Source organism: Engystomops pustulosus, chromosome 7, assembly GCF_040894005.1.
Source record: "Engystomops pustulosus chromosome 7, aEngPut4.maternal, whole genome shotgun sequence".
Lineage (NCBI taxonomy): Eukaryota > Metazoa > Chordata > Amphibia > Anura > Leptodactylidae > Engystomops > Engystomops pustulosus.
The window spans coordinates 16392247-16415795 of record NC_092417.1 but is presented as its reverse complement, the minus strand read 5'-3'; the positions used below and the strand labels follow the sequence as shown (position 1 = coordinate 16415795).

The following is a 23549-nucleotide window of genomic DNA, read 5'->3' as shown; positions in this document are numbered from 1 at the left end:
CAATAAAAGAAAGTCCTTGGGCCATTGTTCTTTCCGGAGAGATTTATTACCAGCACAAGACAACATCAAGAGGCAGGAAGGATCTTCAGGTGTGTAAGTTATTCGCTTACTATCTTAGTTCAGCACAAGGTGTCACTGGATTGCTTAGACTTGTAGTGCTCTGCTTATAACCTACACCCTGTTAAGTGTACATACTCTATATTCACTTGTGTGTATTGTTGTGTCTAGTGTGCGCTTAACCCCTTCAGGGCGCAACCAGTTTGTACGTTAAGGCTGAGCCTCTTTTTTGTAATCTGTGTGTAGCTTTATATGGTTAGAACTTTTGAACACCTTATCTTACCGAAATGATTTTGTAATTGTCTTTTCATGACACATTGTACTTCACGTTTTTGGTTGATATGTTTTGCATTTATCACACAAAAAACAAAAACAAAATGTGCCAAATTTTTTGAGAAAATCGTCATTTTCAAAATTAGAAATGATCTTCTTATGAGACGGATAGTTTTACCACCAAAATGAGTTACAGGCGGTCCCCTATTTAAGGACACCCGGACTTACAGACAACCCATAGTTACAGACAGACCCCTGTGATCTCTGGTGACCTCTCTGGATGTTACTATAGTCCCAGACTGCAATGATCAGCTGTAAGGTGTCTGTAATGAAGTTTTATTGATAATCCTTGGTTCCATTACAGCAAAAAAGTTTAAACTCCAATTGTCACCGGGGCAAAAAATTTTTTTGTCTGGATCTACAATTATAAAATATACAGTTTCGACTTACATACAAATTGAACTTAAGAACAAACCTCCGGACCCTATCTTGTACATACCCCGGGGACTGCCTGTACTTACTAACATGTCCCATATCTCAACTCTATGTTTTTAGAATTTTTTAAAAGTCCTTTTACTTGTATATGACGTTAGCTTACAAATCCAACATTTTTTTCCCTAAAATTTCTAAACGTGAATTTTTTGGGATCATTTTTTTTTAACGAGATTGAAATATAAATTATTAGAATCCCCTTATGTACTCCCCTCCCATTTTCGAAAGTGCACCCGTCAAACTACTAGAAACTACTTTTAGGAAGATTTGTAAACCTTTTAGTGCTGCATAATAATTAAAACAAAATGGTCTAAATTTTGTCAGGAATACCTTCATTTAGCCCTAAATTTCCAAAATTTCTCCGGAGTACAGAGACCCCCCACATGTGACCGTTACTTGTTTTATGGGTGCACAGCGAGGCACAGGAGGGAAGGAGGCAGCTGCCAGTTTTGTCCTATAGAACTTAGTGGCTTTTCGTTTCCTTATTGGCCCTTTTGTAGGCTATAACATTTTAGTTTTTACGTTATTGGGGCCACGTGACGGCATTTTTTGTGTGGGATGAGATGTATTTTCCAGTGATACCATTTTGGGGGGGGGCGGTGGAGTAGAAAAGCATCAATTCTGGATATTTTTTGTGTTCACCGTATAGCCTAATAATCATGTTATCTTTATTCTATGGGTCATTATGATTATGGGGAAAGCAGACTTAGATTTAAAAAAATTTACGTTTTACTAAATTTGCAAAATAAAACCTAATGTGAAGAAAAAGCTAACATTTTTGCATCGCTTTCTTCCAAGTTGCATAACACTTTTTATTTTTTTTTCTACAGAGTTGGTTGATGGCTTGTTTTTTGCAGGACATGTTATACTTTGTACCAGTATTATTCTGGAGTAGATTTTTTTTTTTTTATCACTTTTTATTGCATTTTTTTGGAGGATGAAATAGGTATAAATCGTAATTTTTGGGGGGGGTTTTTTACGGTTCATCCTGTGAGTTCAGACATATATTTTTTTTTAATTCTATGGGTTGTTATGGACTCGGTGATGCTATGTATGGGGGTTTGTGTTATGATTTTGACTTTTTCATATTATATATCTCACAGACGGGATCTTACAGGCACTGATCGGACCTCAGAGCTGCATGGAAACGAGCGTCGTCCCTTGAAGACGACGGAAGGGGGCAAAGGGGTGGGGGTGGGGCGATCGTCCGGGAGAGAATCCCAGAAGGCAATTTAAATACCGCTGTCAAATGCTGGTGGCAGACTACTGCGCTGGTAAGGCTCTGTTTCACTGGGGTGAGTTTAAGGGGACTTTGAGCCATTCAGGATTGTGGGCGAGTGTTGTGTCATACCAGAGGTTGTGTGGAGAGCTCTAACTGCGCCTCCAGGGAGTATGAATACCCCATAAGGGGTCTGTAATGTGACACTATGTAATGTAATATTATATTTGTCCCCTATAATTTGGACAGCGCTGCAGAATTTGATGGCGCTATCTAAAGATTATTATTATTATACCTTTGTGTATGTTGTTAGTAGCAGCAGGACTATGACATTTGGATTTATATTCCAGGATTGTAGCTGTGGTTGTTTTAAGTGTTTTGAATGGAGCCCGTTACCCCTTAAAATATGCACATCCTGCATTCTTTAGTGTGTCAGGTCGGAGGACAGGGTCCCCTGACACTGTCGGCCCCATAGTAGCCGCTTCCTCTGCAGTAACGCCCCTGCCTGTATTTGTGTTGTTAGTAGCTACAGGACTGGCAAAAACTGATTCATATTTTACATTCCCCCAGTGCAATTTTAGAAGCTAAATTCACGTAATATAAATGCTATTTTTACAGCACTGCTGCTACTAACAACATACAAGAAGTTATGGTTATCCAGACCTCCTACCTAGCACTGTGTGGAGTTTTGCACGGTAATTCCCTTTAATGTAATGTTTTGTGGTCTGTAAGAGAAATCTACTGACTGGTAATGACTGTGAAGGACACGTCTTCCTGGCACGTCTCCTAGTGACTCATCCAGAGCACTAGAGCCTAAATGCAGCCTCTCCGTCTCCCCCACTGCCAAATAATTGTGACATCTATCCAGTGGGGAGTACACAACACGTGATGTGATCGTCTTCATGAATCCTATGTAATATAGACCCTTTCCCTATGCTGCAATGACGCTGTATGTCTGTGTATGTATGTGCGATACCGTCTTCTGAGCTGCTGTACCTAAGCTCATTATATTCTGAGCTGCTGTATCTAAGCGGGGCCGGTCTTAGACAAAGTGGGATCCTGGGCAAAACTAAAAGTGGGGCCCCAAAATAAAACTAAAGCCCCAAAATAAAACTAAGACCCAGTAATGTCCCCTACAGTCCTCCTAATATCCTCCACATCTCCCCTAATGTTGACAGTACCCCATTAATGTCCCTCGCAGTCGCAGTCCTACCAGTAATGTCCCCACTGCAGGAACCCCCATAATGCCCCCCCCTCCACCCCCCAATGTCCCTAACAGCCCCAAGTAATATGCCCCATAATGTGCTTCCCCTTCACAATGTAAAATTGTCCCCGCGGTGCACCCGAGCCACACATAGGTCCCCGCGGTGCACCCGAGCCACACATAGGTCCCCGCGGTGCACCCGAGCCACACATAGGTCCCCGCGGTGCACCCGAGCCACACATAGGTCCCCGCGGTGCACCCGAGCCACACATAGGTCCCCGCGGTGCACCCGAGCCACACATAGGTCCCCGCGGTGCACCCGAGCCACACATAGGTCCCCGCGGTGCACCCGAGCCACACATAGGTCCCCGCGGTGCACCCGAGCCACACATAGGTCCCCGCGGTGCACCCGAGCCACACATAGGTCCCCGCGGTGCACCCGAGCCACACATAGGTCCCCGCGGTGCACCCGAGCCACACATAGGTCCCCGCGGTGCACCCGAGCCACACATAGGTCCCCGCGGTGCACCCGAGCCACACATAGGTCCCCGCGGTGCACCCGAGCCACACATAGGTCCCCGCGGTGCACCCGAGCCACACATAGGTCCCCGCGGTTCACCCGAGCCACACATAGGTCCCCGCGGTGCACCCGAGCCATACATAGGTCCTTACGGTGCACCCGAGCCATACATAGGTCCCCGCGGTGCACCCGAGCCATACATAGGTCCCCGCGGTGCACCCGAGCCATACATAGGTCCCCGCGGTGCACCCGAGCCATACATAGGTCCCCGCGGTGCACCCGAGCCATACATAGGTCCCCGCGGTGCACCTGAGCCATACATAGAGCCCTGCGGTGCACCTGAGCCATACATAGGTCCCCACAGTGCACCTGAGCCATACATAGGTCCCCACAGTGCACCTGAGCCATAGATAGGTCCCCGCGGTGCACCTGAGCCATACATAGGTCCCCACTGGGTTTTTTTTAACGCCTGAACAATTACCGGATTCCTGGAAAACCCCTTGAATATCTTTCACCTACAAAACCAAAAAATGCACTAAAAAAAAAGTTCCTAAATCCCCATCTCCATCGTTCCAACGTGCCCAACAGCACCGCCCTCGATCATTAACGGCCAACAACAAGCGCCGTGCCCACCCATGGTGGTAAACCTGAGGTATTACCACAGAAATAGCGCACCCATCAGGGCGTGAGCGGCTCCAGCCGTGCACCAGATGTAGACATTAGAGAAACTGATCAGATGCCAATTAGTAAATTCCTTTTCCTACTAGAACATTCCTGGGATTGTTCTCCACCCACAACAACCTGGTGACCTACATTGTGCCCGTCCGATAATCCGGCACCTGGCAGCACCCATTCATTCCATATAAACAAATCCCAGTCTAATATATTCGCGCCATTCCTATCCAACACACCCCTAGAATTGTAAATGGACTGGTCCACACCTATACCTGCCCCCCCTCACAGATCTATCAATGAGAAGCCCCTCATCTCCGCACTCCACGCTCCGTATACCCCACGCCACTACTAGTCTCCGCCCACTACACCTGCCCTTCCAATGGACTTCAAGGTCTCCTCCCACTCGCCACGCCCATCACATTGCATCCACTACTCCTTTCCGAGCCCACATGTACGGGCGGTGCGTTGTGCGCTAGGCTCTGACCAATCAGAAACGATCAACACCTCTTTTTACCCGCCCACTTTGAGGATAGCCAATCCGATGGCTGTGATCGGTGTGTTCCGGCAGCGGAGGGGAGGTAAGGCCGGCCAATGAGATTGCGGACACGGGCGCACAGGGGGATACACGTGACGCCGCGCACGTGTATGTATGTGAGTGTTGGGAGCAGAGACAGCCTGGGATGTGCAGAGACATCCAGTGATGGAGAGAGAGACAGCTGCTGCCTCCTATAGGAGATAGAGGCCGCTGGGGAAGAGACTCTTGAGACTGATACAAGACTGAGCATCAGAGACAGCCAGCACTCTGCAGCCTAAGAGACATCCCCTGACATCTTCCATATTACCATCTATATAATAGACTGTGACTGCTGCCATTATACAGAGAGCGCCCCCAGCTGTTCCTACAGACCCTCCCCTGATTTTATTAGTAGACACCTATAGGGAGACATCAGCTGACACCCTGACAGATCAATACCGAGACATCCCCGAGGAGTGCGGAGGAATCTGACGCCCACGAGAGCGTCGCCTCTCCTCGAGACATCTAAGAGAGACATCCTAGGACAGAACAAGGGGTGGGGGACATCTACTGCCTGGAAAAGAGACCGTCACATGAGCTGCAACCTGGGACACCACCCAAAATACTGCCGGACCGAACAAAGGGCGCAGCAGACAGACTGCAGACAGGTGGCCGGGGAGACAGACGCCAGACAGGTGAGTGCCCCCGAATATTAACAAAAAAATCGCATCCACTGCTTCCGAAATTTGACGAGACCGCTCCCCGTTGTCCTCCTTGCAGTCTCTTTCAATTGTCCTGTGTTTTTCTTAAATCAGCAGCGAGGGGTTAACGAGCGCACGTTCTGGTTCCCCCCCTACGTATTGCCTCTTCATCGAAACAAAATTTTCGGACGCTAATTTCAATTAAACCGCAACGTACGAGAGGGATAAGATTGCCACGCTGTAGTTGAAGGGGTTAATTTTTTTTTTTCCCTAGGAGTGTCACCGCTGGCACACTGTAACAGAACCGCATGATCGCACAGCGTTTTGGCAGACGTTGCAGCCACCGGCGCGGTAAGGTGTTAAAGGGGTTGTCCAAATTCAGGAAATGATTGAGATTGATCCAGTTTTCCAATGTAGTTACTGTATCAATTCCTCACTGTTTTTTAGATCTCTGCTTGCTGTCATTCTATAGGAAGCTTCTATGTCTACTTCCAGTGAATAGAAATCTGTCCATGATCACACAGGTGCACAGCCCGTTATATCACACACCTCTGATTATTCTCTGTGATATAACGAGCTGTGCACCCCTGTGATCATGGACAGATTTCTATTCACTGGAAGTAGACATAGAAGCTTCCTATAGAATGACAGCAAGCAGAGATCTAGAAAACCGTAAGGAATTGATACAGAAAGTATAATGGAAAATCGTACATCTTTTCGTTACACAAACCATATCAATTATTTACTGAAGGTGGACAATCCCTTTAAGATGCTCCGTCACTTGGACTTGCCCTCTCAATTTCAAAGTGAATCAGGTTAGGTTGCAACGACGCTGTAGCAGGGGCCTGACTACATGTGTAGTCGTGTGCAGTGTAATAGTAACCAGAACAACCAATCAGACTTCTGCTTTCATTGATTAAAGTGTTGCAGTGAAACTAAAGCTGTGCTCTGATTGGTTACAAGTTCTCAACATCTAGGAAAGCTGGGTGACCAATATCCTGCATAGGGCTGTCAATCATCTGCTGGAACCATTCAGGAGTCCAGGAAAGATGGAAGAGTTGTCGTAGGGTATTTTAGGTGTCACCCAACTCATGCCACTTGTGCAAAACTACAACTCCCAGCAATCTCGGCTGCATGGAGTTGTAGCACTGCACCAGAGGACAGAGACTTCTACACTATTAAAGAGGTTCTGCAGAAGCTAGACGTTACTAAAGATAACTGTGCTGAGACCTGCTCTTATAGAATCAGAACTGGGTCATCATTTTGAGACCTCTAGGAACCAACATCAGAGAGACATCGTAATTGGTGTGCGGAGACTGTCGCACCCAACTCTACGCTTCTAAATCTATTAAAAAAGAGGTTCTGCAGCAGCAGGGTTTGCATCACGGGGTACACTAAGGAATCTTGTCAGAAAGTACAGAAAAACATTTAGAGGGGTGTACCACTTTGGCCCCTGAAAATAAGTTGATCATAGAGCAGAGATCTCCACCAATCAGCTGTATCATAAGAAAACCTACTAGTAACTGTGCATTTCACTTACAGTGCCCCCGCAGGAGAAGTGAAGTATTACACGTTCCATTCATAGTAATGACTTGTCTATAATGAACAGGTTTTCCAGAAATATAATAATGATAATAATCTTTATTTATATAGCGCCATCATATTCTCCAGCTTATAGAACGACAGGATTGAGGGTCCTGCTCACAGAAGCTTACAGTCTATGAGGATGAGGGGGTGACACAAGAGCTTACAGTCTATGAGGATGAGGGGGTGACACAAGAGCTTACAGTCTATGAGGATGAGGGGGTGACACAAGAGCTTACAGTCTATGAGGATGAGGGGGTGACACAAGAGCTTACAGTCTATGAGGATGAGGGGGTGACACAAGAGCTTACAGTCTATGAGGATGAGGGGAGGACACAAGAGCTTACAGTCTATGAGGATGAGGGGGTGACACAGGAGCTTACAGTCTATGAGGATGAGGGGGTGACACAAGAGCTTACAGTCTATGAGGATGAGGAGGTGACACAAGTGCTTACAGTCTATGAGGGGGGGACACAAGAGCTTACAGTCTATGAGGATGAGGGGGTGACACAAGAGCTTAAAGTCTATGAGGATGAGGGGTGACACACGAGCTAACAGTCTATGAGGATGAGGGTGGACACATGAGCTTGTATAATGGTCCAGCCGTTCTTTATAAGGGAACAGAATAAAATAATTTCATAAATAAAATTTCTGCTGCTTGAACCAGCCATCAGCCGCATCGTATATAGTTAGTGAGTGTGATAGTCCTGCCTAAAGAGATGGGTTTTAAAAGCACCTTTGAAGCTTTGGGGGTTGGGTATACGTCTGATAGTCTGGGGAAGGTCATTCCAGAGAAGTGGTGCAGCTCGGGAGAAGTCCTGGAGATGTGATTGGGTTGGGGCAATGGACTGAGAAGAGCGATAGGGAGGTGCAGCACTATGCAGAGCTTTGTGGATGAGCGTTATTATTTTAAACTGTAGTCAGAAGGAGATGGGCAACCAGTGCAGTAATTGGCACGAATTTGAGGCATTCGTGTAGCATTTGGTCTGAAAGACAAGCCTGGCTGCTGCATTAAGAATATATTGCAGAGGAGAGAGAGAGAAGACAGATAAGTAGGGAGTTACAAAGCGTGTAGACTAGACTTCTGTAACAACACTCTGTTCTTACCTACAGAGAACTTCCTCTTAGAAATCCCTTACTAGGTAAGTTTCTTTTAAAGGAAGCTCCTTTTGATAAGTCCCCTAAGGCTCTGGTCCCAGCACACTTGAGCCTTTCACTGTAAACATCTCACCTGAACTATCACGTTATGATACTATCACGTCTCTGATATCTTCTTAAGAAGCTTAAAGGGGTTGTCCAAGATTTGAAAAGACTTTGCCACATTGGTGGAATGTAGTATGGAACCTCGGCTCCATTCAATGGTCAGGTATGGAGCTAATTTTATTTAACCCCTTTGACCCACATGACCTGCTGTTCATGAGCTTCCATGCAAGAGTTGTACAGAATATGAAAAACATGGCCACACTGTTCCCGAAAGTGACAATGGGAAGGGTAGGGGGTTATACACTTATCTGTTAGTTTTGGGAACCTTGGCACCATTAATACACAGTGTATGGACTCGGAGGCAGATGGCTACATCAACTGTCTAGTTGTGGCTTCCAAATTTTTTTTTCCCCCGGAAATTATAGTACCAATATAGAAGAGTAAGAACATCTGAATGTGTTAGAGAGGAAGGACCAACTGTTCCTTCTCTGCCTTCTTATGTAATGAGGAAATCCTCAAGAACATCGGAAGTCCTTGTGAAACAAATGTTTGCTAATATTCCATGAAATGTTGGTTTGTCGGAATGTTGGTTGATTTTGGCCAAGGTGGTGGCCCCATTGACCATGTAGACCAATCTATAGTTGATGGTATGGTTGGCAGTACTGAGAGTGCTACACCCATCCACATGTTTTGTGTGGTACTGAGGCCACCATTGCCTATCCCACGTTTTTGACCCGTAACTGCAAAAGTTTTGGCTGCCGTTCCTGTTGTTTTTTTGTTTCATACTGGCCAGGGAGGTTATACGGCCGCTTCTAATCGGATTTAGGATCAGTCTAAATACGACAGTAGAGATTTGTACGGCTGTTATAACGAGCTGTCTAAACAAAGCAGATGATCTGGTGCCACGTGGTCCCTACACAACTCCGTGTCCTGCACAGTGACTTTCAAACATTGGCATAAAATTTTCACAAAAAAAAGTTATGTCTTTTATCTTTGACATCCATTTCCCATAGTAGTGAGGTCCCTTCGAACAGGACATAATGACTTTGCGTATGTTGAGCATATGGTGGCTGTGTCCAAGTACTGTCCATATAGACCTAACCGGTGAGGCCAGTGGTTTGCACAGTAGTCTGTGGATTCTAAAACGGATGTCCTAATATTCCATGGATTGCTGGTTGGTCGAAATGTTGGTTGATCTTGGCCATGGTGGCCCCCAATGACCTTGTAGACCAACATGGCATCACAGCAAAGGTCTAGTGACCCTCTGCTAGAACTAGGTTTCTTTCTATCATTGTATAAAGTCAACTCCCTTTAAAAGGGGTTATCCAGACCATCTCTCCAGGGAAACCATCCGAGACCCATCACAGTTAATTGTGTCTGCTTTGGTGGTTGTCTTGTTAAGTGTCCTACCCGGTGGGCTGCAGCACCTCGCCAAGGTTGGGCAAGAAAGGGGACCTGATGAATTGGTTGGTGTTGGCAAAAACCTCCATTAGTCTATGGCAGTACTTGAAACTAGTCCAACCATGACAGCCTTTGAGGAAGTCTCAAGTAATCCGGCATAGTACTTTCTGTTCTTTTACGCCATGCTGGATTACCAGACTTTCATACCATTGGAATTGTTCCTAATCTGCCGCTATTAATAGAGAGTCCAGATATTTGGCATGGTTGTGCGGAGTCTGTAATTACTCACATTCTACTTTCCCCAAATCATAGCCACTGTGATATAAATTCCTCAGTGCTCTATGTACCCAATGTACGAGTAGTGGGAGGGTGCACAAGACTCCTGTAGACCCAGGAACAACATACACCAACCTTTTGGGAATGGAACCCATGTCCTTGGTGCTGTAATACAACCTTTGAGTCACCAAAATGACAAGAGGTCCGTGCCACGTCACCGGTGATTGGCAAGATGGAATGTTCCCTATGCACGTGCCCCAGGGAACATTGTGTCTTCTTCTGCGATGTGCTAAGTGTTTTCGAGTTTCTTAAAGGAATACTCCACTACACGCACCGCCTGCCAGGAAGTTTCTTAACATCTGACGTGGTGTGTGTGTGACCACTTATGATCTCCATACTTTGGTGAAGATCTGGTTCAAATTACAGTTTTTGTTTAATTGAAGGTTACTTGCCAGGAATCTATATAAAAGGCCTGTCCATAAGATGGATCATTAAAGGGGTTTTTCATGAAAATGGAAAACCCATTGGGGTTGTTGGGTTAAAACAAAAACGCCACATACTCCTGCCTGGCTGGAAGTTATGGGGGGATCATGGGTCACTCTTCATCCAATGAGTGTCTTCACTTCCTATGTTATCGTCTAGTCAAAGAATCCCACTCATTAGGAAAAGCTTATCCCTAAATCTGAAGTACCAGATAGCTGGAGGGAGGTAAGTATGTGGTTTTTGGGGGTTGTATCAAATGAAGGCCCTTACGATAGTCATGGCTTCCAATGGGATCGGTAGTTAGAACTTCTGAATTTCACAGCGAGGTGAAGCCTACTCCTTCTAGTTCTGAGTTTAATGGGTTAACAGCGTATCGGCACTTGATCAATTGGATATTTATGTTCTTAAAATAGGCCATTAATATGGATTCCCTGGCCATCACCTGTAAGTTAAAAAAAAAAAAAAATCCCCATACCCTTTGTGTATAAGATGAGTGTTTTGATCACCAAGGTCCAACTACAAGTTCCTTGTGTTATTGAAACTCTCTGCGTTGTCCCCTATGGGCTGCTACCACTTTGCTTTTGAGGATTGGCATAAATGTTGTTCCTCCGACGTAAAAAAGTGTAGTTCCTCCTTCCTAACGTTGTTGTTTTTACCAGCTTGCCCAACGTGTTGGCCTCGTGAGTTGGGAGTACAATCGAGTGTTACATCATCGGGGGCTGAACGAGAATGGCTTGGCTAAACACTGGGTTAATTATCAACAAATGTCCTGAATCTTTTGTGAAGTCAACATTGTAAATTGGCGTCCGGGTGACCGAGTGAATGGCTGTGGGGGGTGTAATTGGGCGTATTGTGCGCTATTAGATTAGGCTTTCAGTCTCATAGGCAGTTAGAGATGAGTCTTTGACATGGAGCCACTTGGCGTGCGCAACTTCCGGGCCGGTCACGATGATTAATTGTATGATGGTCCTTACCTGTTTACAATTTCTCTTGCATTTATCCGAGCATCAATTTTTGATGTTGTTTTTCTCCTCCCGAAAATCACGCGGATAATTACCGCATTGCCAACTTTGGCAATTTATAGTAAAACTCGTCTGGTGTTTGGCCACGAGGTAGACAACCAAGACATGTGAACCGAGCAGCAGGTATAATCTTGTGATGGTCCCAAAATAAGACCTAAAACGGACTCGAACTGAAGCCATGTGCATCGCCTCCCCACCCAGGTTATTTTAAGACCGGATTGAGGTGGTGAACGTCGCGGCCAATGACTTCTTTTGAACTTGCACGGCAATCATACAGCCATATTGATGTCACCCTGGTTTATGGGTTTTGCTGGACGTACTTTCCGACCTAGACAGAAGTCCAAGAGGCATTCACACAAAATTGTAACTAGCTACATCCCATTTGGGGTTACAATATCCAGCATGTAGGGTGACCTGAGCCGAGTGGGTGGGGGTCACAGCCCCTTTTTTTTTTTTTTTTTTTTTTTTGAGAGATGACTGCACCCGAAGTGTCATTGTAAGATGGCTAAGAATCCAGTGGATGCCGGATCATTCCACCAGGACTGGGAGATTTGGCAAATCCACTAGGACTCTCCATTTCAGTAAAGATTTTGTCAGTCCCCCTAACCCAATATGGGAATTTGTTGGATTTTGGAGTGTAATGAGTGGCCACAAGGGGTGGTATGAATAGTCAATGTGTTCTTAGTGTGTTGCCAAGTTTTTAGGAATCTCTTTCGACACCCTCAAATGGTGGGCAGATGTTGACGCCACAAATTTTACTTCCATGTGGAACATTAATGAGGTTTTTGATGAGGCTCTTGAGTAAGAGAGGGAGAAAGTTATGGAAAGGCTTCTCATCGACTTCCTATGTGTACGGGGGACATCCTAGCAGTTGGTCTACGTCAACCAGCTCTGAGTGAACTGAGCATTACAGACCGGATCCTCCAGGGGAGAAAACTAAACAAACGAACTAGAAAACTAACGAGTATATAATTCCTATAATGACCGGGATTAATGTTACTCCACATGGGAACACACTGTACTATGGAGTTATGTACAGTTTATTGACAGGCGTGGCACACTTCCTTGTAGCGAAAGAACATCTTGTACTTTTGCGAGTCAGCACACCTTGGGCAGATTAACAGCTCAGGAGTCAGAGTATAATGGGCACTACCCCTTAGGAGAGGCGTAATAGTGGGCGATATAGTAGTTGCCCATCTTTTTTGAGATCGAGAGAAAAGTTAAGAAAGTTGATGAGAGTAACTAACCAAGTCATATGTGAGGGTTCCGGAACAGATATGTGACTGTCTATAGTAGTCATGGGGGCGGAGCATTGACCACCTCCTAATATTTTTTAGGGGGTCATCAGTTTTAAAGATGGTGAATGCCACCAGATTTTGTGCTTAGAACATAACCCGACCCCCGAGTGATGCTTTTTTTTTTTTTTACCAGTGGGGTTTTTCTTAGTGTATTTTGGTGGAATTCCCCTTTTATTTAACTGTACGTTTCCCGTCACGAGTCGTATACATAAAGCATTGTTTTTGTGCATGTACTGTAAGCTTGGCGTGGCCGCTTTGCTTGTCTTGGAAGGCGCTCAGGGTACAACATGTGCCAGTTTTGATAATACATCAGTTTTTCTCCGCACATGTCGGCGTAGACCAAGCCAGACTGGTTGCAAAATCTCACCAGCTGTCCCGTGCTTCTTCGACGTCTGAGGAGCATGGCTCTGCCCGCACGTTGGCCTACTTTTGCTCCATACCGCCCCCTACGGTTAGGAACATTCTCATAAATAATCCAGTCAGTCACTTTCCTCTCTCCGTAATTACTGTTGTGTAACGCGGACACGTGCTGATGTTCTGTACATTTTGCCTCGTTGGCGTGTCCTAATGGATCACTTCTCCGTGACACATGTTACGGTGCCAAGTGATGCCCTTTGCTTTAGAAGTTGAGAAATGAAGCCGTAATTTCGTTGGGGAGATTGCAAAACACAAATCTGTGCCAAATGATATAATAATCTTGAGGGGTAGACTGAAGGGTGAACTCCACTTTATCGTAATATATCCCTATGCATAACTTGTGTTTGTTCTGGTTGTCTTGTTGGGCCAATGACCTAGGGTTAAGGGTATGTTCACACAACCGTTTATTGCTAGATTTTTCTGTGGGGTCAAAATCCACTGTCCGGCTTTCCAATGCAGATTTGAACTGAAATGTCCTAAATTCCTATAATTAAATTTGGGACTGGGAACATCTAGAGGTCTAGAGCCAAGGTGAAGAGGTTTACCGAGGGGTAACTGGCCATCTTTTGTTTATGGGGTGTCCTTTTTTTCTCCCAAATAGGGGTTGACCAAGATGAAAATATTAAGTGAAATAAACCACCACCAGAGTGGTGCATGTTTGGGGGGGGGGGGGGGTAGTTGAGGTTATAATTGTGAGGTTGCCAATGTAGGACAACGTAGAAAGCGGACCCACCGTCGCTTTCGAAAGTATGTCAGAACTTTGACTCTTTCATAAGTAGTTCTATATTTTGTAAGTGCCCCAACTGGTCTAGCGAGCTGGTGCCAGTCCCTCGTGGCACACTTTTATGCCAAGAACATTTTGTACAAGGCGTGGTGATGAGAACTGTACCAGTCACTTATGTGATGGGCACCGGGTATGAGACAGTAGATGTTGACATGTACCCAAGCCTTCGACATTACATCATTTGACACACTTGGCAAAGGGCATCCACTTGATTTGTTGTGTCGGGACACGACTCGCCAGCTTACAGTTCTCACTCAGTCTTCTTTATTGAGCCGTCGTTTGCCGTGGTCTGTGGGGTTTATCGGTGGTCATCCTAAAGTTGATGTTCTTGGTGGTGGAGTTATGGATACTCTCACCCATTGGTTGTGGACTTGACCTTCTTAGAAGATCCTATCTTCTCAGCCTGAAGTCCTGTAGGCATTGCAAGTCTCCAGTTCATAGACGTTCTCAGATTTGATCATCTTCATCCAGAACTGACAATATTTTCGTTGTACCCTACCTCCAGGCACCAAATTTCTACATGGAAGACACCGAGTCCTCCGACTTCTTGTCTTCCTGCGACTCCCTATGTTCTGCAAGCAATTCCTCCACCACCGACCAAGACAAACGCAAATATGTGGACTTTGACGTCTTTCTTACCGACTCCATGGAGGAAAAAAGCAACAAAACCGAAGAGGAATTTGATAACACGAGCATGATCCCAAACTCTCGGCTGACCAGGGCGGACCACCCGGTCTTAATACGTCTGGAGAACGAGTATCAAGCCAGAAGGTCTTACTGGCGCCATCGTACAGGGCAGCATCTACTATGCCAAGGAGATGGCGAACGGAGGACTCCTTGTTCTGACCAAAACAATCTGACCAATGGGGGGTCAACGCTGAATAAAAAGACATTTTTATCACCCGAGAAGGAAAAGTTGGAAGCCCCTCAAGGAATCAAGAGGCAAAGACCTGAGAGCGAGGTGACCTCAAACTGGTGGAGGGACAAGGAATCGAGCTTGCAGGTGTCTGAAGGGGACCGGATCTTTGCTCAAAAGGTACTTTTTTATAAGTTCACTTCTCTTGATTGTAGTTTTTGGGGCCTGATTTTTAGTAAGGAGGCAATGATCTCTGGAGGGGGGTGGTATGCAAATGAGCTCCAGAACGAAGAGGGTGGTCACCCTAGTGTCCTCTCCAAGTAGATACCCTGTAAGTCACTCTGAAACTCCGATGAAAATACACATAAAGACTTTGGTCGTTGTGTGCTGAGAATTCTGGGAAATTGCTTCACTGTTTTATCCATCAATAAATGTTATATGAATGAGCGTGTCTGAAATTTTTACATTTTTTTTTTTTTTAATTTTCAGTGTCGTGAACTTCAAGGTTTTATAAAACCGCTAACGAATCTTCTGAATGGACTGAAACGAGGGCGATATGACAGAGGTAAATGTCACCCCTAATACATCTGGGGCAGTATTATAGTAGTTATATTCCTGTACATAGGGGGCAGTATTATAGTAGTTATATTCCTGTACATAGGGGGCAGTATTATAGTAGTTATATTCTTGTACATAGGGGGGAGTATTATAGTAGTTATATTCCTGTACATAGGGGGCAGTATTATAGTAGTTATATTCCTGTACATAGGGGGCAGTATTATAGTAGTTATATTCCTGTACATAGGGGGCAGTATTATAGTAGTTATATTCCTGTACATAGGGGGCAGTATTATAGTAGTTATATTCCTGTACATAGGGGGCAGTATTATAGTAGTTATAGTCTTGTACATAGGGGCTAGTATTATAGTAGTTATATTCCTGTATATAGGGGGCAGTATTATAGTAGTTATATTCTTGTACATAGGGGGCAGTATTATAGTAGTTATATTCTTGTACATAGGGGGCAGTATTATAGTAGTTATATTCCTGTACATAGGGGGCAGTATTATAGTAGTTATATTCTTGTACATAGGGGACAGTATTATAGTAATTATATTCTTGTACATAGGGGCAGTATTATAGTAGTTATATTCTTGTACATAGGGGGCAGTATTATAGTAGTTATATTCCTGTACATAGGGGGCAGTATTATAGTAGTTATATTCCTGTACATAGGGGGCAGTATTATAGTAGTTATATTCTTGTACATAGGGGGTAGTATTATAGTAGTTATATTCTTGTACATAGGGGGCAGTATTATAGTAGTTATATTCTTGTACATAGGGGGCAGTATTATAGTAGTTATATTCCTGTACATAGGGGGCAGTATTATAGTAGTTATATTCTTGTACATAGGGGGCAGTATTATAGTAGTTATATTCCTGTACATAGGGGGCAGTATTATAGTAGTTATATTCTTGTACATAGGGGGCAGTATTATAGTAGTTATATTCTTGTACATAGGGGGCAGTATTATAGTAGTTATATTCCTGTACATAGGGGGCAGTATTATAGTAGTTATATTCTTGTACATAGGGGGCAGTATTATAGTAGTTATATTCCTGTACATAGGGGGCAGTATTATAGTAGTTATATTCTTGTACATAGGGGGCAGTATTATAGTAGTTATATTCTTGTACATAGGGGGCAGTATTATAGTAGTTATATTCTTGTACATAGGGGGTAGTATTATAGTAGTTATATTCTTGTACATAGGGGGCAGTATTATAGTAGTTATATTCTTGTACATAGGGGGCAGTATTATAGTAGTTATATTCTTGTACATAGGGGGCAGTATTATAGTAGTTATATTCTTGTACATAGGGGCAGTATTATAGTAGTTATATTCTTGTACATAGGGGGCAGTATTATAGTAGTTATATTCCTGTACATATGGGGCAGTATTATAGTAGTTATATTCTTGTACATAGGGGGCAGTATTATAGTAGTTATATTCCTGTACATATGGGGCAGTATTATAGTAGTTATATTCTTGTACATAGGGGGCAGTATTATAGTAGTTATATTCCTGTACATAGGGGGCAGTATTATAGTAGTTATATTCTTGTACATAGGGGGCAGTATTATAATAGTTATATTCTTGTACATAGGGGGCAGTATTATAGTAGTTATATTCCTGTACATAGGGGGCAGTATTATAGTAGTTATATTCCTGTACATAGGGGGCAGTATTATAGTAGTTATATTCCTGTACATAGGGGGCAGTATTATAGTAGTTATATTCTTGTACATAGGGGGCAGTATTATAGTAGTTATATTCTTGTACATAGGGGGCAGTATTATAGTAGTTATATTCTTGTACATAGGGGGCAGTATTATAGTAGTTATATTCTTGTACATAGGGGGCAGTATTATAGTAATATATGTACATAGGGGGCAGTATTATAGTAGTTATATTCTTGTACATAGGGGGCAGTATTATAGTAGTTATATTCCTGTACATAGGGGGCAGTATTATAGTAGTTATAGTCTTGTACATAGGGGACAGTATTATAGTAGTTATATTCTTGTACATAGGGGACAGTATTATAGTAGTTATATTCTTGTACATAGGGGGCAGTGTTATAGTAGTTATATTCCTGAACATAGGGGGCAGTGTTATAGTAGTTATATTCCTGTACATAGGGGGCAGTATTATAGTAGTTATATTCTTGTACATAGGGGGCAGTATTATAGTAGTTATATTCTTGTACATAGGGGGCAGTATTATAGTAGTTATATTCTTGTACATAGGGGGCAGTATTATAGTAGTTGTATTCTTGTACATAGAGGGCAGTATTATAGTAGTTGTATTCTTGTACATAGGGGGCAGTATTATAGTAGTTATATTCTTGTACATAGGGGGCAGTATTATAGTAGTTATATTCCTGTACATAGGGGGCAGTATTATAGTAGTTATATTCCTGTACATAGGGGGCAGTATTATAGTAGTTATATTCCTGTACATAGGGGGCAGTATTATAGTAGTTATATTCTTGTACATAGGGGGCAGTATTATAGTAGTTATATTCCTGTACATAGGAGGCAGTATTATAGTAGTTATATTCTTGTACATAGGGGGCAGTATTATAGTAGTTATATTCCTGTACATAGGGGGCAGTATTATAGTAGTTATATTCTTGTACATAGGAGGCAGTATTATAGTAGTTATATTCCTGTACATAGGGGGCGGTATTATAGTAGGTATATTCTTCCCTGGACTATATGAGCTCTGGCTGCTTATGCTGCAGGACTTGTAGGTTATTTAATAGGTGGGAGCAGGTTTCCGGCACATGGCTGTCATGTTGTAATGTTGCTCTTCTTGATGCAGATTGTTCTTTCCTGCTGGTTTGCTACAATGTATCAGCCTGGTATTTCTGCAGTTGCTTAGGATTGCCTAGACTGGATACAATTGGAACAAACCCTCAGCTTTGAAAAGCATTCGCTATGTTATTCCAGGTGACATTTTTCTGAGGGTGTAGTAGAGGAGTTGCTGGGTGGGAGGCCTCCCCTGGTATGTACGGTTCATCACACATGTGATTCCTCGCCCCGGGGACACCCTGCCGTGCAGTGATTTACCTCTTAACACCTCGTATAGGAGGCATGGATTGGAGCGCAGCTCCTGGGGGTTGTATTTTAGTATAAAGGAATGACTCTGCAGGGGGATCAAAGCGAGACGCCGCCTGAAAAGCTGCACTTCTACACAAACCTAGAAACGCAGCTGATTAAAGCCCCTCGCTGGACCCTGAGCGTCAGCGTGATGCTACAGTGTGTGTCGTGCAGAGATATAAGTACATATAGGCCTGGCGCTATTCAGAGCAGCACAGAGTGTTTCAGGATTGGGAGAACTGGAGGGGATTGATGGCGGAAAGGAGCGCAGAGTATTTCAGAGAATGTCATTGCTTGGCCGTGTGACCCGGACGAAGCCGTAAGGGAGGGGAATATCTGCAGCACAGAGGAGTTAAGCAGTCTCTGCACATAGAGAAGATTACTATTGTAATTACTAGGAGCCCCTGGGGATTTCGCTCTGATTTCTGGTACATTATCTCACTTTCTGTGGATAAAGGTCACATTGTTCAGATTGTGGTATCCAGGGGGGGGGGGAAATTATAAGACCAGGATTTATCACATTAATGGAGCACAAGTTTAGTGCTGTCCTCCTCCTAATATGTAGATTCCATCACCTTTTGTAGAAGCTCCTTGTTGTGTTCATACTCCCTCAGACCATGTGGTTGTGTGATGGTGTATGTGTTGTCGGAGAAGTGTTCACTAATCCGTACTCCTTATTTTCTTAGGACTGAGCAGTTTCCAGCAGAGCGTCGCCATGGATCGCATACAGAGAATAGTTGGCGTCCTTCAGAAACCAGAGATGGGGTGAGTGGTAGTGTGAGATGTCCTTGCTCTACTCCTAGCCCCCCCCCCCCTTGTTGCTCTTCCCATTGTCCTCTTCTTCTCTGACCCTTACTCATCTGTCCTGACTCCCCGCCTTCTTCGCTGGCCCTTCCTCGCTCGTCCCATCGCTGCCTTCTTCTTTGCCGACCCTTCCTCGCTCGTCCCATCGCTGCCTTCTTCTTCTTTGCCGGCCATTCCTCGCTCGTCCCATCGCTGCCTTCTTCTTCTTTGCCGGCCATTCCTCGCTCGTCCCATCGCTGCCTTCTTCTTCTTTGCCGGCCCTTCCTCGCTCGTCCCATCGCTGCCTTCTTCTTCTTCTTCTTTGCCGGCCCTTCCTCGCTCGTCCCATCGCTGCCTTCTTCTTCTTCTTCTTTGCCGGCCCTTCCTCGCTCGTCCCATCGCTGCCTTCTTCTTCTTCTTCTTTGCCGGCCCTTCCTCGCTCGTCCCATCGCTGCCTTCTTCTTCTCTGGCCCTTTTCTTCCTTCTTCCCCGCTTCTCTTTCGTTCTACTTCCTACCCTATTTCATACCCAGTTGGTAACGTCCATATTGTTGCCTTCCAGAGAGCGGTACCTGGGAACTCTTCTTCAGGTGGAGATGATGTTGAAGGTCTGGTTCCCTGACGTCACCAGCTCCATTTCCTCCTTGTCCTCTTCATCCTCGGACTACGACATGGAAGAACCCCGATATAAAATGGCCAAGGTAACCACCATTACTGCACTTTATACTTTTCTTCCTTCCACACTTGTCGCGTATAAAAAGACTTCATTGTGTTCCCTTGTTCCCGTGCAGCAACCAGACGTGAGACCTTCAGAGGAGAGAAGATGCGACAGCAAACCGACCCTGACCCCTGTGTCTTCAGATTGTACCTACTGCAAGGAACGGGCTCAAGTACTGACCCAACTACCCAATATGAACATGACCTGGATGCACACATCCCCTATCTGTAACCCACCCCTCAGCCAGGTGGACCTGCACCATCTCAACCGCGCTCTAGTCCAAGACTACTTTGGGCCCAGCGCCCCCAGTTGTGGCATCATCTTCTTTGTACAGAACAATCAGCCAGCGTCTGCGCCTCCTCCGTATATCACAGAGGCGGAAAAACCTTCTCCTCCGGTGTCCTGCCCCCAGGAGACCCCCCAAGAACTGCCACTCCGCAGCCAAAGCGCTCCGCCCCTAGCCTGCCCCGGGACCACCCAAAGGATGGAGACCTCCAAGACCCATTCCCACTCCCTCCCTCTACTACCCACATGTACTCACAGGTCGGCTGGAGATAACACTTAGACCTGACAGTATCGGGGGTCTCCCAGTCTACAAGAACGCTTCGCCACTGGGATCCAGACCACCCGGTCCTGGGTCTGACGAAGGACACGGAGGGAAACTTTACAAGATAACAAAAAGTTGGATGTGTTGTGTATTTTTAAATTTTTTTTCCTTTTAGGAAGTAAGGACTCCATCATGGCGTGGCGTCTTACAACGGACCTTTAGCAATATTTCAGAACCCTTATGGGGGTCCAAAACTTTCACAAAAGTTGCACTGCAGAAAGCGGGAGACAAGTCCCTTTCTTTCAGTCAGACTGCGACGCCAAGGATGGGGGGGGTCCTATTTGTCTTACCCCACAGGGTATAATGTTGCACCCTGTCCTGGCTGCTGTCTATGGGGCCTGGTAAACCCGGGGCCTTCTGAAACGCACAGACAGGAAGTGGAGCAGTTGCCCGTAGGTTAAAAATGCAGTTTACATTGACCACGATGGGCGGATCCTCTCCTCTTCATGATGGACAGTATTTCTTATCCGTATGTGACCAAATATGTATACACTCCCCTGATCTCATGAGGTCTGGCCCTATAAGGGGGCGGAAGGCACTGCATTTTGCAGCCAATCGCAAAGCAGCTTTCACGTGATTGGCTTCTATGGGCACCAACTGTAGAGCTGCACCACCCAATCAGAGCTCAGTTCTCATTCCCCAGAAGCTGTGCATGAAATGAGAGCTACGCTGTGATTGGTCATAGTTTTACTTACTGTTTTCACCATCCAATTGCGGCGCAGTACATGCAATGAGAGCTACTATTTGCCCATCTTTGTTTTTATATTGCCTAGGAGATTAGAGAGGACTCTTAAAGGGATCCTGCACTACATATTTTAGCAGCCCGAGAGGGGGTGTGGAAGGCCTGATGTGATTGGAGGCAGGCAGCCCCCCCGCAATCGCTGCTGTTACCACAGTGCCAATTGTGTCTGACGATGCAGATGTCAGACAGCCCTAGCGGGGGTGTAACTCTGCGCTGCAACATCTGACCGTTAGTAGCTGACGTTATTGCACATCTATTTATTATTTTAGGTTGCGTTTTTTTTGCTTTTTAATGCGGGAATCGGGTGGCAAGAACCTCTATGCACTATGAAGGTCTATGCAGTTTTACCACTATATCCATAGGATGTGGGCGGAGCCTGCAAATAGCTGGGATGGGCCATAGATGCCGCTGCGGGGCTATTATTCAGGCGCTTTGTGCAAGAGATTAGGGGCGACCACAACAGCGCAGAGGATTTCAGGAAAAGCTGACCTGTGATTATAAAGGGAAATGAGATGGGGGGGGGGGGGTGTCTCACAGCAGCACAGAGGATTTTGGAAAGGGAGAACACTGCAATTTTGGGAGGCGATGGAATGGCGGCAACTCATCCAGAGATAGATAAGACGGAGATCATGGTCTTTTTGTTTTAACATTATTTTGTAAAATTATTATTTTATTTTTTTTGTTTTTAATAAAATTCATTGTATTTTTTAAAGTTTTTTTTTATTTATTTATTTCTAGATGTGATAAATATGCAGATAAAAATCCACTTACTAAACCCGCGACTCCCCTATCACAGACTCTACATTTTCCTACGTTGGCACATTGCAAATTTAAAAAAAAAAATTTTTATAGATCCCACCCATACAGAGGTCGCATTAACGCCTCACCACGCGTCATAGACGCGTGATGAGGCGCCATTACCCCCCAAAATAATTGCCATGCGTAAAGTTACGCTTGGCAATTATTCCTTGCAGCGCGCAGGCTGAGCGGCTCGGCGCGCGCTGCAAAAGAGGTAAATGTCGCGCGATCACCGCGCGCGCCGGACCGCTCAGCGCGACACTTGACACAGTGATCTGTGTCATCAGCGCTCCGGAGAGAGAGCGCAGGCCCCGCGATACCTGTCGACAGCGGGGCTGCTGCTCCCTGTCCTGCTCCATCTCTACCTGCCCGCAGATCCGGACGGGTGAGTGTGTAATTGTAGGTGTAATGTTCTGTGTGTGAGTGTAGTGTGTGCTGTGTTCTGTATGTGTGAGTGTAGTGTGTGCTGTGTTCTGTATGTGTGAGTGTAGTGTGTGCTGTGTTCTGTATGTGTGTGTGTAGTGTGTGCTGTGTTCTGTATGTGTGTGTGTAGTGTGTGCTGTGTTCTGTATGTGTGTGTGTAGTGTGTGCTGTGTTCTGTGTGTGTGTGTGTAGTGTGTGCTGTGTTCTGTGTGTGTGTGTGTAGTGTGTGCTGTGTTCTGTGTGTGTGAGTGTAGTGTGTGCTGTGTTCTGTATGTGTGAGTGTAGTGTGTGTTGTGTTCTGTATGTGTGTGTAGTGTGTGCTGTGTTCTGTATGTGTGTGTAGTGTGTGCTGTGTTCTGTATGTGTGAGTGTAGTGTGTGCTGTGTTCTGTATGTGTGAGTGTAGTGTGTGCTGTGTTCTGTATGTGTGAGTGTAGTGTGTGCTGTGTTCTGTATGTGTGTGTGTAGTGTGTGCTGTGTTCTGTATGTGTGTGTGTAGTGTGTGCTGTGTTCTGTATGTGTGTGTGTAGTGTGTGCTGTGTTCTGTGTGTGTGTGTGTGCTGTGTGCTGTGTTCTGTGTGTGTGTGTGTAGTGTGTGCTGTGTTCTGTGTGTGTGTGTGTAGTGTGTGCTGTGTTCTGTATGTGTGAGTGTAGTGTGTGCTGTGTTCTGTATGTGTGAGTGTAGTGTGTGCTGTGTTCTGTATGTGTGAGTAGTGTGTGCTGTGTTCTGTATGTGTGAGTAGTGTGTGCTGTGTTCTGTATGTGTGAGTGTAGTGTGTGCTGTGTTCTGTATGTGTGAGTGTAGTGTGTGCTGTGTTCTGTATGTGTGAGT

At 45.1% G+C, this 23549-nt stretch overlaps 1 protein-coding gene across 4 annotated transcripts; it reads left to right on the top strand.

The window, feature by feature from the left end:
- The first annotated feature begins 35 nt into the window (after positions 1-35).
- Positions 36-22209, top strand: CIART (circadian associated repressor of transcription). 4 transcript variants are annotated; one of them, XM_072114942.1, is made up of 6 exons: positions 36-93; positions 14629-15159; positions 15469-15544; positions 19335-19413; positions 19993-20131; positions 20222-22209. In XM_072114942.1, exons 2-6 carry the CDS (start codon positions 14644-14646, stop codon positions 20711-20713), a joined length of 1302 nt encoding a protein of 433 aa, XP_071971043.1. In that variant the 5' UTR covers positions 36-93; positions 14629-14643; the 3' UTR covers positions 20714-22209. The 4 variants fall into 4 exon arrangements, with proteins under 4 accessions (XP_071971043.1, XP_071971041.1, XP_071971040.1 ...); XM_072114940.1 differs by having other exon boundaries at positions 47-89; XM_072114939.1 differs by lacking the exon at positions 36-93 and adding an exon at positions 5067-5649.
- Positions 22210-23549: the final 1340 nt, after the last annotated feature.

Bases quoted from the DNA above. Each gene is read 5' to 3' on its own strand.
- CIART (XM_072114939.1), top strand. From the start codon at position 5,548: ATGAGCTGCAACCTGGGACACCACCCAAAATACTGCCGGACCGAACAA. The intron at 5,650-14,628 runs GTGAGTGCCCCC...CCCTACCTCCAG, and splicing joins GGGAGACAGACGCCAGACAG to GCACCAAATTTCTACATGGA. The intron at 19,414-19,992 runs GTGAGTGGTAGT...GTTGCCTTCCAG, and splicing joins CTTCAGAAACCAGAGATGGG to AGAGCGGTACCTGGGAACTC.